Source organism: Parasteatoda tepidariorum, chromosome 9 (assembly GCF_982258835.1).
Source record: "Parasteatoda tepidariorum strain Cologne lab strain chromosome 9, Ptep-v5.0, whole genome shotgun sequence".
Taxonomy (NCBI): Eukaryota; Metazoa; Arthropoda; class Arachnida; order Araneae; family Theridiidae; genus Parasteatoda; species Parasteatoda tepidariorum.
Window position 1 is genome coordinate 33,074,300 of NC_141763.1, and position 18,147 is coordinate 33,092,446.

An 18,147-nucleotide genomic window follows, 5' to 3' on the forward strand; every position below is an offset into this window, starting at 1 on the left:
TCCTCTTTTGACCATAAAATTGCTTTCATTCATGTCATTGAATGTTTCATATCTATACAGTTGTTGAGATCACACCAGCATGGTTGCCAGGTTATTAACAAATGTCACCAAACTTATACGCATGAATGATGAATGTTGTTCATGCATATGATTTGAATTATTAGCATATTATGACATCCATATCATTGTCATAAAAAATCAAAATAATATTATTTATGATTAAACCCATAGTAATGCTACCAAAAAAGTATGTTGAATGCTGCCAAAAAATCAAGAAAAATCACTTGTAAAAATCATCTAACAAGTGCCTAAAAAATGGAAAAATACTGACGAAAGAGTTTAAAAAAATCATCATGCATCAAACACCTTAAAAAGTGACTACCTTAATGAGTAAGTCAAGATTCACATTTGTGTGTTGTTTATAAATCATTTTTAAAAAATTATGATATTAGAATTTTAAAAATGTCATAGAAATGGGTAGTAAAAGACTGATGTAAAAGCGATCAACAAGACCACTTGAGTTTACAATAAAATCGTTACAAATCAAGTACATCAAAAATTATCAGAATTTTGAAACTACTTAGAAATATAGCAATAAGTGCCGGTAAAGGGATAAAAAACTAAGTAAATCAAAATACTTTCTAATAAAAATAATTGTCTTGGTTTGAAAAACCATGTGGAAATCTATCAATAACTGCAATGAATAATAACTTTTGTGGACCGACCAACAAAAACAAATCATAATTGCTGGTGTGAACCTTATGTATATATATACGCTCTTTTGTTTTATACTATATTTACTTATTTTATATATTTTAGTGTTTTCATTTCATATTTTCAAATATATTTGACGACATGTATGTCTTAAATAATTAACATCAAAATAACTTATTAATTAGAGTTAGTATCAAATAGTATGAGTTATAACAAGTTATCTTAATCTTCAACCATTGCTTTTATCTAATTTATTCTGGAAAAAAAAAACAAATACTTAACTTATGTAGAAATTAGTGTCAAATTTATACTATACTCATCATCTATATAAACTCTGCTCTTAAGAATGCTTGCTTTCAAATAAAGACTTACAAAGCAATCCAAATTTATTTTATTTTGTTTGCTACTCCCTTTTTCCTTTTGATTTTATGTCTTACATAGTCTTTAGCTTCATTTGCTTGGTGTAACTTAACTGATTTCCTTGAACATGTGCCATTAAACTCTAATCCCATATGATACTACAGGATTTAACATATAAACTATGTAGGCTTCTTTATTTCACTCTTTAATCTTTTTATTCTTCAATTACTGTCAGCAAAGAATTATCATAATGATCAATAATTTTATTACTATTTGACAATAATTAAAGAGATTTAGTTTTCGATTTAGTATTTTATATGTCTGCTGTATTAACTTATTATTTTAATCAAGTTTAAGACAAAAAAAAAAGTGATACTTTTTGACTATCTTTAGTTATAAGTTTAATAATAAAGCTATCTATCTTTACCTGGCTTGACAGTAAGCCTTACTTTTTATATGTACTTTATGTAACAATTTTAACTACAGATGAAAATGTCATAGCAAAACCTTTTATCAAATACCTAAATATAGTCTGTCAAATACCATTAAAAATCTGAAATGTAACATTTTTCCACTTAATTATATGGACATCTTGCAATTAAACAATAAGGTAAAACATTTTTTTTTTCCGTCAATAAATTGCTTAAAGAATAATCTTACCTTAGAAAATTTAATTTTTTTTCAAACTGTTAAGTATAACTATCAATATTATTCCTGTGTATTGAAGTTTTAACACTTTTTATTTACCTGATTTTAATCATGTTGAGATTAATTTTATGCATGTTTAATTTTTATAAGCACATCTAAATTGTACATGATTAAATTGGTATAATGTTGCAATTTGAAAACAAAGTTTTTTTTCTTTTTTTTTTTTTTTAAAGACAATCACTTAATTTGACTTTTTGAGTTTATGTTAAATAGTTAAAAGTGAGTATAAATATTAAACACACTTGCAATTTTCTGTTATGTTAAATTGCACGTGTGCAATATTACATGGCTGAAATTTTTTACTTCATCAGTTTTCTGACTTTTTTCTTTTTTTCATTTATGCCTATTGTTTATGCAAAATTTTAGACATATTTCTATAATCTTCTATTGTTTTTTTTAAAACTAAATCCATATTAAATTAACCAGATTGAATTTAAAGTAACAGTGAATTTTTAAATATAGTTCAAATATTAATAATATAGTTCAAATAATTAAATTTAAATGTAGTTCAAATATTTAAAATGTTTATTAAAATATAACATTAAGTTTTTTATTTTATTTATTTATTTTTTTTACTTTTAAATTACCCATCTTATTCTTTTTAAAGAGTTCCTACCTTTGTCCTGAGTTTTTTTGACAATTAAATAAAAAAAAATTTACTATTTAAGCCATTTTTTGATATTTGTAATTTCAAAAACAAATTTTTAATGTCAAAATACCAACCCTCATCTGTATACTTATGGCTGAATGATTTCTTACTTTGCAGGATGTCAAAAAAGTGTAGAAATGGTTAAATATTACAATATTATAAATCCAAATATATGCTTGTGAAGTATTTTGAAAAGAGGCTTTTAATGGCACCGAATTCTAAGGTTTGTTCTAATTTCAAAATCTTACGAAGGAAACTATAATTATTATTGTAGATTTGGATTCTGTAGATAAAAGAAGTCAACTTTGCCTTTCAAGCTTTTGGGTGGGGTTCACAAATGATGCAGTAATTATAAAATTGATTTTCAAAGGGAGAGAGATGTTTGGTCTCACTAGACTGGAGCAAAAAAAAATTATCAAACATTTTTATTTTTCTGATCAGACATGCATTTATCGAGATATTTCCCTTTAAAATAATTTATGGAGTTGGGTGTCATTTATGCTTTTCTTAAAAATGTTTCACTTAAATTTTAGATTTTATCCTGTACATATTTCTCAAAATATTTTACCCTTTCCACTTTTTTTTTCAAACCCTAATGATTTATTTTTTATTGTAAGGTGTTTTTCTTACTATTCAGTTCAAATTAATTTTTTCTGTTAAAGTATAATTTGGGTACAGTTGGTATCTTTATTTACTCTTTGTTCCAAACCTGGTTTTAAAGGAAAATTGCAATTAGAAATAATATTGAGTCATTCTTACTTTTTAGTTACTCAAATCATTGATGATTACAATTAAAAGAAAAAAAGAATTTGTCAGTACTTAAACATCAGTTTTTTATCTAAAGAATATATTTGCTTAAAATCTCATTAATATTTTTAGTTTACATAATTTGTTTAAATGTTAGATATTTTCCTAGTTCATTGAAATCTTTTTTAATGTGAGAGTTGTTCTTATTATTAATGATTATGGTTTTTATTTAAGAAGTCTCACATGTAATTTCTTTTAGATACTGAGTTCCATTGTGTATACATGTAGCTACTATGGTTATTTCACCTACTATCTCAAAACAAATGAATCTAATCATGATTTGCTGATTAATTCCATTGCAGATACTTTTCCGAAACTAACTATGACAGTAAGTGTTTTTATTGTCTTATTACCAATCATTGCATTTTTAAAACATAATTTTATTTCTAAAGTTATTACATTTGTTCTATCCAGTCGCATAAACATTTGAATTTTTTCATAAAAGTGTACCTTTCTCTGGAGAATAAGCAATTATATTTTTTTAATTCTTGAACTGACTTGTAAAACCTGATTACTTTCTCGCACAACTAACAGATTTTTATACTGTTTCTCTAAAGGGAATCTAGGCAGGACAACAAGGAAATTTTTATATTATGTACTCTTGTTAAGTGATTAAAAGTGAGTCAGACATCAATCATGCATAGTGGACTATGTGTCTTAAAAAAAGTTTTTTTGTTTGTTTGTTTGACCCTTTGTGGTCCTAAAGAGACTCTCAGCCTCGTATCCTAAAGAAGTACCAACAAAATACATCAGTAAATAGTTAAATTCAGTAGTTCATATAAATAAACTTTATTTTTTATGTATCTTGCATAAATTTAATTGTTTAAGGAAAAACACATTTTTTCACGGTGGATTTAAATATCTTTAGTGTTTGGTAAAGTTCTCTTATTTCAGCTGCTAAACAGAGGACACCAAAAATCAAACAAGATTAAAAGAGAACAGTAATTTATTAAACTTTAAGATTCTATTAATCAAATTGAACAAATGTTCTTTAATAATAATAACAAAATGTACAAATATACTTTAAAATAAGGATTTTTGATTTGAATTCTAATAAAAATGATCTAGCATTTTTAGACCGGTGATTGAATTTGTATTTCTCATTAAAAAAAAATTTTATTGTTACATAAAAACTAAATTTATTAGCTATATTTGTTTGTCAAAAAAAAGATTATTATTAAAATATTTGTGAAATAATATTTTGTGAAGGAAGGCTCCCAAACCAACGTGTATTTTGTTTAACAGGAAATTTATTATTTTGCTCTAATTAAAAAGTTTAACAATATACAAGTTCATACTAATGTATTTTTTTTCCTTCAAACATTCTGTATTTATTTTTAAACTTATTCACGACTTATGATTATATAATATAAACTATCGTATTTATGCAAGCAATAAGAATCTTGATATTTTTATAGATGCTAATTATAAATTAAATTGTTTTCTAAAAGTCATCACTTTTTAAAAACTAGAATTTGCCTTTTAAATCTATCATAAATATTGAACGTGTTTGATAATATTATTGTATTACCTATTTAAAATAGTTAAGTGCTTTGTTTTCTTTATTTTAAATAAAATTATAGATATTACATAGTAGTTAATTGAAAAGTGTTGTAGGTAAAGGCTCTAAATGACATTTTTTAAAAAAATGAGATTTTGGGGGGAAAGAACTTTGTTTAATATTAGTTTGACTATTCAACAGTTATTGTTTTGTTTTTTTAAGTCAATTAATTTTATCTCAATTGGTAGAGGCTTTAAATAACAATTTTTGAGTGTTTCAGGAATAAAAGAAAGTTGCAAGTGTATTTGCTACCAATTGAAGAGAAGTCTTTTAATACTAAATGAAACACCACACATGATATGAGGTAATCAATTTAAATGAGTGTTAGAAATTGAAAGCCTTCGGACAAGAAATTAAGACAAAGTGCAATTTTTATTCCCAACTACCAATGCACAAACTTTAAAACTAATTTACTCTAAAATGTCACTTCAAATTTTCATTTACTCTGCTCTTTATTTAAATTGGTGTGATGTTTCTTTTAAGTAATAAATAGAATGTTTCTTGTTTCTTGCACATTATATTATATATATATTTCAATTTATTTAATATTATAAAACTTATGTTTAATTTTTAGTTTGTTCATCTTGAAGATTTAAAGCTAGTTTGGAGCTTTTTTAAACAAACTTTACTAAAACAACTTCTTACTGAAGGTAAACTTTTATTTTTTTTCTTCTCTTCTATTAGTCTGAATTTTATAGACATTGGGTACGTTGTAAATTTTTTAAATTATTTACCAAAATAAAATTTATTGTTGTTTATTTCTAATTAATCAGCCTCATTTTCTTTCTTGCAACAGTATTTGCAGCTCTCATTGTATTGTATTTCTATAAATGACTTTGTTTTAGTTTGACGAGTAAACTAATTGTAAGGATCTTTTTCACAAAAATTTATGTGGAGATAAAGAAATAACCTTTTTTGCCTCCCCTTTGAGAGAGGGACTCCCAAAAAAGAAAAACTGATTTTATCCCTTTATTTTTGTAATGTAAATTTTTATTCATTGTTTAAAAACATTGCTTACTAGAGAGACTAAACGATTTATTCTTTTTTGATTACTTGTTTTCCCTAGTGACTTACTGTGGTTTATTTCCCACTCTCGTAAATGACACAATTGATGAATGCTTAATTTTATTGACTGGAATCGAGGTATACTTGCAAGCAGAATAAGCTGGTTTCCATTCTTTAAAACTGCACAGCAAAGCAAATTTTGTTCTTGGGAATATAATTGAATAGCTTGGAGAGGAATGCATCTTAATATCTAAATTTTATTGACTTCAATCGATCAGGACAAGCTGTGGAAAATATTGAAAAACTACAAAATTCCAAAACAATTTATCAATATCTTTAAAAGCCTTAATGATTGAAATCAAGCATGCATTGAGGTAAGTGACAGACTCCCTTGGTGTTCAAACAGGAGTAAGAACAGGATATGTATTGTCTTGATTTTTATTCATAATTGCCATTGATTGGATTATAAAGAGCATAAACAAAATTGAAAAAAAAGTGGGATTAGATGTAATTTTAACACCACCCTAGAAGATCTTGTTTATGCAGTTGACGTTGTCTTCATTTCATCTAGGTATTGAAAAGAAAGCTGAAATATTTTATAAATATGCAAATCAAATTAGTCTACAAATTAATAAGAATAAAACAAAAGCCAGCTCTGGCAATAAGGATAGGTAGGTAATTTTATTGAACCAAAGTTCTTCCTTTTAAGTGTAACTAAAAATAATTTTATAAATTTCCCTTTAAAAAATCATGATTGATCAGCAATTATTTAAATTATATCTTTATTAAAATAATAAGTAAAGTTGGAATTTCAGATTTTCTGTCACAACTTTATAATTAGAAAAACTGGATATTTATAACTATATTGCCTGCCTTTTCTTCCCATATATTGATTACCATAAAGCCAGAGAAGTTAAGTAAATGAGCTTAGTGAAAAAAAAATTTATTTTCCTTTTTATGATTTTCTTTAAGTAACACAGTCTTTATGCATACCTGCCAACTTTTACACATTTGACGTAAAAATTTATTTTTATATTTAAAGCGGTAGTAAAATGTATGCTTTCTATATATTCCTTGCATTTATAAACTTAATTTATAATCTTTTTGACCACCCCTATTGCTTAAGAAATCAAACATTATATTAATGTGTAATACTGTTGTGGTTGTCCCGATAGGCATTTTCAAAATAAAACGTATGTTTCTGCCTAAAATTGTAATTCAAATTCTATTTTACTACCACTATCGAAAATCATCTTTGAAGGGATTAAAAGCTGGCAGGTATGTTTATGTTATCAAAATATCTGTTTTCCAATGCATTATTGTTTTACTTACTATTACTAAAAGGATGTTAACTTAAGTTAAGATATGATAAATTATATTAAGTACCTGATAAGCGAATATTAGAGACTAATTCTGGTTTTAAAATTAACTTCAAATAAAGTTTTTAATTTTTTTTATGAAGAAATTTTGTGGCATTTTGAGAAAAAAAAATTCTTTGGCTCAATCAGAGTATCTTATTTTGAATATATTTGTGTACTTAAAACTGTCTTAAAAAGTAATTATGACTGTATTAATAACTTATCAATATTATATAAGAATTTAAAAAATGAAAATCTTATTTAGCTTTTTTTCTTTTTAATTTTTATGTTTGATGATAAAAAGTTATATAGTGCTGTGATATTAACTGATGCTGTGAAAAATTAGAACCAACCCTTTAATATTCTATTTCTAGGGGAACGATATCTAATGACCTTCTTTAGCCTACTTTCTTTTGCTGAGCAAGGTATAGATATTTCTGTATTAAAAATTTTTTTTATTTAATTCTTATTGTTCCTTATATTTTAAGAGTTGTATGTATGAGAGCTATGTATGGTAATGATAGTTTTCTTATATTCTATATTAGAAAACTATCATTACCATAGTTTTCTTATATTATTTCTTATATTCATTCAATATATGCTTCTTGATAAGTTCCAAGTAATTATAATTTCCATTAATCCTCCATCAGGTGCATGTTTAAAAAAGCATGTTTTTTATTTATTTATTATTTTTTATTTTGACCTTGATGGTGCCCAAAAACTGGTCCTTGGCTATTCTTCTGCTCCCCTTTTATTAACTTTCATACTCGTTCAGTTTCATACTATATTACTCAGCGTAGGGTTAAAAGTGAGCCCATGGGTAAAGCATAAGTGTGTTGAAAAGCACCGATTTTCTCTTTTTAAATTAAAATGTTTAGTTAATTTTTAGAGACATACATTAAGATTATGGTAATTATTTTAGTTTTCAAAGCAAGTTAAACATATATTATTTATCTTTATATGCTCATTACTTAAAGGATACTTTAAGCTGCTTATATACTTATATCTAAATTCATTATTAACTATCAAAAGCTAATAATTTTACTTCAAACTTGTAGAGGAGCATTAAAAAAAAGATCTACATAGAAAATTAAAAGAAGATTTAATAATTATATTCATTATGATTTCTTTTCTGAGGTGGGATAATTTAGAGGCATAGTTGTGCCTAGATATGTATTCTTTTTACCACTCTTAAATTAGGAAAAGATGTCAAGAGCTCGTTACCTACTGTTCTATAAACTCCATTTTGAGCTTTACTATGCAAATATATTCCTGAATTTATCCACTTTGTTTAATTGGATAAATACACAATGGTGTAAAGTCATCAGATGAGAAAGCTAAAAATAATATTGCCACATTGGGTGGGCAATGGTAGTGACCATTTCTCTTAACCAATGTCAGCTGTGAGAGAATATTCAGCCATGAAAATGAAAGTCCAAACCCAGTCGTGTACTTTTTTGTGGACAATATGTAGGCAAGCCAAAAGGAGTTGTTTTTGGAAGAATTTTTTTATAATTTTGCTTATTATGCTATGTAATGATCACAAGGAATCTCAGATTTTATGAATTTCTGATTGACAGGTCTGCTATTTCTTTTTAAATTTTCTATTCTAAATATAGTTTAGAAGCATAAAAACAATTGATAAAAGCAAGCATGCAACCCAATTAATACTTAAATAGCATATTGATGTAAATTTGCCAGCATATTTTAAGATATAGTAGTAACTCTTTAATTTGGCTTTTTTGTGTCTTGATACTTCTCATGCTCCAAGAATTCTGAAGCTGAGAAGCTCTTAATTTTTGTGGGAGAGGTTTTTCTTATATTTAAACAGATAGCAAAATGAATACTTGATTATTTCTTTCTTGGTTTAACAAAGTTTATTTATATTGTTGTTTTTTTTTTGCCAGCGCCTTAACACACAATTTAAATAAATGTATGCAAGTCCTAATATTACGCCTTAAAAATGCTAAGTGTTGGCAACTTAAGAAAGATCCTACTCACTATTAGTTCAGTTATAATATACTAGTGAATACACTTTTCCTATTAATGTTGATAAATATTGTATATTCTACAGCAATATATACTCTGCATACTAAATGGAAATTTTTTTTGGAACTATTAGTATTATTTCTTTAATTAAATAACAAGTAACAAATATTTTACTTTTTGTGTTTAGATATTTAAATATAAGCAAAGTACAGTCCGCAAAAAAAAAAAGATATCACCCTGAATAACTTTCGTTCTAATGATCCGATTTTCACGAACTAAGTGTCAATCTTAATGGTTCCTGGGGGTGACCTCAAATATGCTAATTAATTAGTGCTAACTATTAATTAAGTTACGAAATCAGACACAAAAACGTACTTTCTCTGAATAAACATATATTTTTTTTTACATATTTGGAATCTAGACACTTGAATTAGGGGGGGTAGACAAAATTTTAAAACAATTGGGTCGTAAATTGGGTTGCAATAAAGGTTTATATATTTGGCGATAGTCCAGAAAACCGCCAAAAAAAGTCGCCTGCGCAAATAAATATTTTAAGATAACCCTTGACTGATTCAAAAGAGAAACGCTTAATTTTACTAGGTTGCTAGGCAACCAATTTCTGACTGTAAAAAAATTGAAATAATGTTTTGTGATTGCTCTGAGAGGTTTAATTAATAGTTAATAGAAAACACCTCGAAGTTTCTAGACAATAGACAATTTTTAAGTTCATTTATGTCCAAAAAGCAAAAAAAAAATAAATAAATAAATAAAATAAAAAATCATTTTAATCTCTTTGGAAAAGAAAATTTGAATCGATTTATAAGTTTTCAGAATTTAAATACATGAACTTTTTATCTGATATTATTTAGATTATGCTATTTTTGCTATGTTTATTCGAGGATTTCATACTAAAATCAAATTAACATAACTTATAATAGCTATATACAAAATTTTAGGGATAATGATTTTTACAGCTTTAATCGAGTCTTCTAGGCATGAAAGTTTGAAGAAAAAAAAAGTGCATGAAAAATAAAATGTAGATTGTATAGTAATTCTAATGCACATTCACAAGGTTTTCTGTAATTTACGATTTCTTTTTTCTATAACTCAATGAATTGCTGAATGTTTAGTGACATTTTAAAAGCATTGAAATATGTTATGTTTAAGAATGAGATATTGAAATAATATGTTGCATATTGTATAATTCATTGTTTAAAAAATTGCTTCATTTTGCTAGATATTTACGTTACATGGTTTTCTTTGGATAAAGATGGTTAGCAAATAGCATCCACATGTTTCGATACATTCTGAAACTTACGTTCGCAAATTCACCATAAAATGTCGCACAGCATATTCTTCAATTACGATAAGCTACATTTACCACCAAATACTGCTATGATTATTTTTGTTATATATATATCGGATATATATATATATATATATATATATATATATATATATATATATATATATATATATATATACATATATCTGATATGATACTCTCTTTTTAAACAGAGCTCGTAAGGCCCTTAAGATACTGAAATGGGGGCACGAAAACTTAAAAGATTTTTTTTTTCCTAATGCCCGCCTGATTTAACATCAGTCAATTCAGGCATCTACAGGGCGACAGATATCTGTGTGGCCTAAGGATTCCTAACGAGCATCAAACATTCTCAAAATTAAGTGTTCATTCACTGGAAAATTTAGTGTTTATTCAATTTAAGAACTGTTCCTTCACTTGGTTATCTTACTACTTATTATTTAAACCACCAAAAGCTTAAAACAATATTATGTAAGTTATCTAAATTTTTTTTTACATAATTTGCATTTAATAACAAATATGTCGACATGCATTTAATAACAAATACGTCATTTAGCTAAAATTACAAATTTTGAAATTTTTATGATTTTTTTTAAAGACAAGCTAAGCTTAAGTATTCCTTCACTGGTTAGTTTACCCTATAAGATTTTGAGAAATTTGCGATGTTGTGAGAGATGCTTAAAAATGTTGACTGCGTATTTTTATTAATATTTATAAAATATATATTCAAGAAATTGATGAATATTTTATTCCAAATTTATTCATTCGTATGTATATTATTGAAATTTTATCAGTTATTGAGAAAAAATAAATAAAAAATAATCACATTAAAGAAGCACAATCTGTTGTATAATCATATTCTATCAGAAGCATGCTTTTATAAAACTCCACATTCTCTGAATAAAATGTATTTTATTCAATAAAATGTTTTATTCAAATTTCTTTACTAAATTGCAAATAGAATTTTAGACGACTAAAGAAGAAACATCGTATTTTATAGCTTAAAAAAATAAAAATTAAAAGATAAGCAAACGATTATTAGCGAAAAAAATATGAATGAAATTTTATGCTAGGCGCGCGAAGTCAAGTTCCTCGCAAGTTTATCACATTTTAATATTAATCGCTCCATTTAATCATTTCTTCATTGTCGCCAAATTATTTTTTTTAAGATAATTAATTTTAATTTTTCTCGGCTTCTAATAAATAAAAACAGTTGAAACTTTAGATTTTTCAATTGAAAAATATGTAGATTAATATGGTATAAAAAAATTCATACCTTATAATTCAAAAATTTTTCATCCTTAATTTAATTAAATAATAAAAAATAATTAACAATTATTAAAAATTATTTTTTTCGTGAAATTATCTTTGGGTAAATGAGTTTTATGACTGGGTGAAATTTTCTTCGAATTGCTTTATTAGTTTTTAAAATATAACTAAAAACGTAAAAAGTGAAATTAACATTAAGGGGTACGAACTTTGGATCGCTCTCCTGACCAAACTATGGGGACCATATTTCCCAGATTGCGGCTACCCCCTATATTTTGAAGGTTAAGAATCCAAATATGTAAGAAAAAATATATGTTTATTCAGAGAAAGTACGTTTTTGTGTCTGATTTCGTAACTTAATTAATAGTTACCACTAATTAATTAGCATATTTGATGTCACCCCCAGGAACCATTAAGATTAACACTTAGTTCGTGAAAATCCGATCATTAGAACGAAAGTTATTCAGGGTGATATCTTTTTTTTTTTGCCGACTGTACATTTATTTCAGTGTATTTTTATTCATTTCAGTGTATGTATTTTAAAAGTAATATTTAATTATACACTCATCTTAACACCACACTTATTTTCCCCCACTTTTATCAAAGCTTCCACTTTCTTTTAAATATATCACTACAAGAAAACAATCCAATAGAACTGAGTCGTTATGCTTCATCCTTAATCTATATGAATTATATGTTTATAAAATGCAAATAAGATTTCAATAAAGTAAAATTAAAATATTTTGGTTTTAAAACTTTCTCTAAAAAAAAAAAGTTTTTTATCATGATTTTCTTTCTACTTACAGTATTCCAAGACGCCCAGTGGCCGAGTGGTAGCGCTTCGCGCTCCCATGCCACAGGTCCTGGGTTCGATACTCGAGCCCGGCAAGGTTGACTCAGCCTTTCATCCCTTCAGTGGGTCGATAAATGAGTACCAAGCATGCTTGGGAACTAAACACTGGGGGTTACGCGCTCGGCTGACCACCTGACCGGAACATCTGCTCCTGCACCCCAGAGCCCAAGATCAAGAAAACTGAGATGGGCACAGTCGGCCTTGGCCCTCTATGGGTTGTTGTGCCACTGAGTTTAGTTTACAGTATTCCATGAATGGAATACTTTATTTGATTATTATATCTTATTCTTTTATCTTTTTAAGTAAAAAACGTTTAAATTATTTAATTAACCTTAAGCTAATTTCTATGGAAGTGAGAGAACTTTTCTATTGCATATTTAATGGTTAAATCTTTGAAATCTTTTTTACAGGTCTGTATGATGTTGTTAATAACCTGGGCTCTTTAGCCGCTAGATTCATATTTTTACCAATTGAAGACAGTTCATATTTACTCTTCACCCAATTATTACCGAGAAACAAATCACAATCTCAGGTAAATATTTCATCTGAATAAAAACTTTTTCCCAAATGTTATTGTCTTGAACTTTTTTTCTTTCACTTTAAACTATATTATAAGTGTCTGAATATTGTCTGTATTTTTGTAATTTTATTATGTCTTTCTGCTAATAGTTGTATCTTTAGTGCCAGTCAAAATCCTTTAATTTTAATCTATTGAGTTAGTTTTTAATAATTAGTTCTTATTAATTATTATTGAACTTATAGTTTCATAAATTATTAAGTTTTAGCTTTATTTTAAGCTTACCTCATTCATTAACAAGTTCATCATGATGTGATTTTTATCTACTTAGAATACTGAAGATTTTTAAATCTTAAGTAAAAGTTGTGCATGTTATATTTTTTTTTAATTTTGTATAATTTACCTCCTGGTCTGTTAAAAAACCTTTAGTTTTGTAAAATATACCCTTTTTGATTTTTATGCCATTAAATTATGTGTTGTTTAAATATTCTTTTGTAATATTTATCCTTGTAAGGTTGCATATAATTCAGCTTGATGTATCAATTGAGTCTTTAAAAAACATTGCATTTTGAAAGCAATGTTGTTGTTTTTTATGGTTGGCTATTAGCAGATAATGTTATTAATGATTTAGTAACATTAAAAATATTTTTTTTTAATTAAAAAGTCAAAAAAAAACTCAATAATTTTTTCATCATAATTTTTTTTTTTTTTTTTTTTTTTTTTTTTTTTTTTTTTTTTTGAGAACCTGGCTGTTTTCAATGTAAAATATGACTTATTAATGTTTATATGTAAATTTAAAAGCTAACTTTATCTACTCACACTTTGTATGTTCTAAAATAAACTACAGTGTTCTTTTATTTTCTGACTAAACTCTATGTTTTAGCATGTTTTTTTTTCTTATATAAAATATCTTTACATTTTATGCCTTTAAGTTCAGTTTGCAATATGAAATGAAGTTGTGAAACATGTTTTCAAAAAAATTATGTTTTAAAAACTTGAAATTTTATTTCAGGAAAATATTACATTATGCCTTACAGTTTTGGGAAATATCCTTAAGTTGATGGCTCTATTAGGACTGACTATTTTAGTTTTTGGAATTTCTTATTCCCAACTTCTATTATACTTGTATGGTGGGACAAAGTTAAGTTCTGGAATCGGTATGGAAATTGCTATTATTCTATCTTTTACTGCTTTTTTCTTTAGAATTACTTTTGAAATATGTAAGATGTTTATAAATTCTTTTGAAACGCTAGACATTTATCAAAATGAACAATATTTAAATATGATCCAGTGCAATAAAGCGAAATTTTAAAACAAACACCTTTAAGACCTCCAGAATAAAGGGCAAACATTTGCTACGTGAAAATTATGAAAAGCATTATGGTTATTTGAATAATTTAAGTTCTTTAGAATGCCCGCTTAGTTTATCTTTGTAAGTTACTTTCATCCTTTTAAAAATCTTTATGATCACATTGTTGACAAAAAGCACATTCTTTTTTTCTTTTAAATTGATTATGGTAAAAATAATTGTATTCTTTTATCTTCTAAAAAAATAACTACAGATTGTAAATTATGTTGAATTAAGAATTCAGTTTTCATTTGAAAATGTGTTAAAATATAACCCTTTCAAAAAGTTAAATATTGTGTAAAAAAACCTAGTTTATTTGGTTTAATGCCACTATGCAACACCTATATTGGGAAAAAATTTCAATAAATGAACTTTATTACTAGTAAAAGGTATTCATTAAACAAATTCCTTAATTAAACATGCATTTTAAAACACATACTTTAATTTTGAAAGTTATTTTATTATTAATGATTTTTTTCTTTTTTTAAATTTGAGTTTTTAATTTTTTGTATGAAATTAACCTATACATAGAACTTTGACTGTATATGAATATCTTTATTGTTCAGTTTTTATAATAAGATGTAGAATAACTTTTATTTTTGCACCATTTTATAATAATAAGTATAAATAAGTGATGCTGAAATGATTTGACATTCAGTAATATACTTACAGAGATGCCAACTGCTCCGGACATGCCAAAATAATTTAAAAAACGTAAATAACTACAAGGTAAATCTTGCAAATATGTGACTATTTTCTTGCTTTTTTAAAGGTATAGCATGACAAAAGTTCTATAAATTGGTGAATTATATAAGGCTACGAATTATTTAGAAATAGTGGTGGATAGAAATCTACTAAACTGAATTTATTGAACCAAAAATTACAATTGATAAACTACCACTTTAAAATATATATTTGCTGTTTGGAGCAGGTTGGCATCTCTGCACTTATACCAATAATAAGAACAGAGCTCAGTTTCTTTTCGAATGCAAAATTACATAATAATCAATTGAATAATACTAAAAAAAAAAAAAACTTTTTATTTAAAAAACAATTTACTCTTTTTTTTTCCTCGAAATTTTTCCTAAAGGTCTTAAAATCTTTCTTTACTAAAATGATTTTTAGAAATGTCTGAAGGAAGAATCCATTCATTTTAAGAATAGAGGCCGCACTTTGATAACCCTATCTGATCATTGTTTGTGTGAATAAATAACAAAGTATTAAACATAAAGCTTACATTTTTTTTTACTGGCAAGAGCTTGAGTATTAGTGATTGGTTTAATTATGTAAAGTAAATATGATTTCTTTTCCAATTCACACTTGCTTATCCAACCTGTTCTAAAGTAGAGATGCCAACATAAGATTTCTAAAATGTGTATAAAATCTATCCTAGTTGCATTAAAAATAAATTAATATGTCTATGAAAGAAAAAAAAAAGAATCACAACCTGTTGCTGATGCAGGTAAAAAATTTAATTCTATTTTGCCTACATTTTTGGTGACTAAATTTTAGCATTCTTCTGTAAACTTGCTTTCAATATCTTTTGAAGTCAACAAGTTCTAACAAATATATGTAATATAATGTTTTAAAAATTATTAATTTCTATATTTGTCCTCTTCAACGTATGTATTACGATCGCAATGTCATGTAATTAATAATAATTTATTTTTTTATTTCAGATTGTTATTATTTGTAGTAGACACAAAGTGCTATAAATTTATGTAATTAATCCATAAAATATGATACTTTAAACAAGTGGATTATTTTCTAGTAAATTGTAAAATTATATATATTTTTTTCTTTCTATTTTATTGAATGTCGGGTATGCACTTATTAAATGTAGATAATTTTTTTTATTGTTTGATTCGAGTAATTTTTTGTATTTACTTCTAGGTTTGACATTGATGAGGTGGCATTGTTTTTATGTTCTCTTGTTGGCTGTTAATGGAATTTCTGAAGGTTTCAAATTTGCTGTTATGTCTCATGTGGAAATTGATAGGTGAGAGTTAAACTATATTATATCAATAGTTACATATCATTATAAAGTGTCTAAATATCATTAAAAATTAGAAAACTAATTTTTGCAATTGTTAGCTTGAAAAGAGATTTATATTTCTTTCTTATAGAAACATTAAAATGATGAGCAATTTGTTCTATTTATTAGATATGAAATACCAGCATACAATAAAATTAAAACATACTGAATATTTGTGTATTATGGATACATGATAGGAGTATATTAATTATCATGCTTAAAATGTTGATAAAAAATAAATAATATAGGTCTTTGACTTTCTCTGGTATGAAATACCTATTTAATGTGTACCTTGGCCATCTTAAAAAATTCTGAGTCATTTGGAAATGGGAATTAAATTTGAGAATGTGTTATTAATGAATAGAAAGTATTTGCGTAACTATTTTTAAATATAGCAAAGTGCATATAATTTTTCTATACTATTTAAATGTTGCTTCCTTTAAAAAAAAAAAAAAAAAAAAGAGTTAACATATTAAATTAAATTGTTATTAAATAACAGACTTGTCATTTTAAGAAACAATATTAAAATTATTTTTAATTTATACCAAAAACCTAATAACCCAGTTGAATAAAAAAAATTATGCACAACTAATTATGACAACAGACATGACAAAGAGTGAAAGCATTTACACTTCATCAACTGAACATAGAACGTTTGAAATGTCTGCTTATATATATATTAGACATTCTTCAATGATAAATGAATATTGTCATAGATAAATTCTATTTATGTTGTTTAAAAATGTTTATAAATGCATAGCAACAGACATGATATCAATTGTGGTATTTAACTATGCAAAAATGTGTTTTTATTAATTGTTTTATAGCACAAGTATAAAAATATGACAGACGAATATTTTATTTCTTGAATACAATTCTGAGTAAAGCATTTTTCATTTCACATTACGAACTATATTTTCTGTTCTTTTTCAGCAATTTTTTTAAAACACTATTTTTTCTTGAATGTTTATTGATTTTCTAAATCTTGTACTTGAAAGTGTCTACTAATGCTCATTTATTGAAAAAAAAAACACACACACACAAACATTGTCTCTAACACCTTCAAGAAAAATTGATTCGAAGTTTATATTTTAAATAATTTTTACCAAGCTTGCATATTTATATTTCAAATAAAGCCAAAGTTTGAAATTTTTAAATTAAATATACACACACTAGTACAAAATGTTAAAGAAAATTTATAAATATGACATTATTACCTCAATGAGCTTTTTGTTATTTATATGCTTCAAAAAGAAACAAATTTCTTAAAGAAAGTGAAAATGGAAGCTTTAGAAACAGTAAGTATTTTAAAATGCTTCAGTTCATATTAGTTTTAAAATTGTTCTTATAAAGTTAGATAGAAGATAAAAAGTTTAAAGCAACAAGAACCCTAATCAATTTATTTATAATTTTAAAGTAATTAATGTCTCATCACTCACTTGCAAATTACATTTAATCCCAACTCTACCAACTCTTCTACGGTTACCTATTTCTATATATAGAGTTTTTAAAAGTTCATTCTTTTTGATTAAAAATGTTTTAAAAAATGATTTTCAGCTCTTTCAAATAATTCTGTTTCAATAAATAAATAAAGTATATATATGATCTAAATAATTTAAATACACTTTTACAATTGTTCTCTTGTATTAT

General features: G+C 25.6%; 1 protein-coding gene across 1 annotated transcript in view; it reads left to right on the forward strand.

The window, feature by feature from the left end:
• The window catches only part of LOC107436512 (man(5)GlcNAc(2)-PP-dolichol translocation protein RFT1), a 33,503-nt gene that overhangs the window by 8,950 nt on the left and 6,406 nt on the right, over positions 1-18,147 (forward strand). Inside the window, exons 6-11 of the mRNA XM_016048260.4 lie at positions 3,438-3,566; positions 5,374-5,449; positions 7,537-7,587; positions 13,008-13,129; positions 14,127-14,271; positions 16,356-16,461. Of these exons, the coding sequence (XP_015903746.1) occupies positions 3,438-3,566; positions 5,374-5,449; positions 7,537-7,587; positions 13,008-13,129; positions 14,127-14,271; positions 16,356-16,461 (629 nt within the window). The remainder of the gene's footprint in view (positions 1-3,437; positions 3,567-5,373; positions 5,450-7,536; positions 7,588-13,007; positions 13,130-14,126; positions 14,272-16,355; positions 16,462-18,147) is intronic.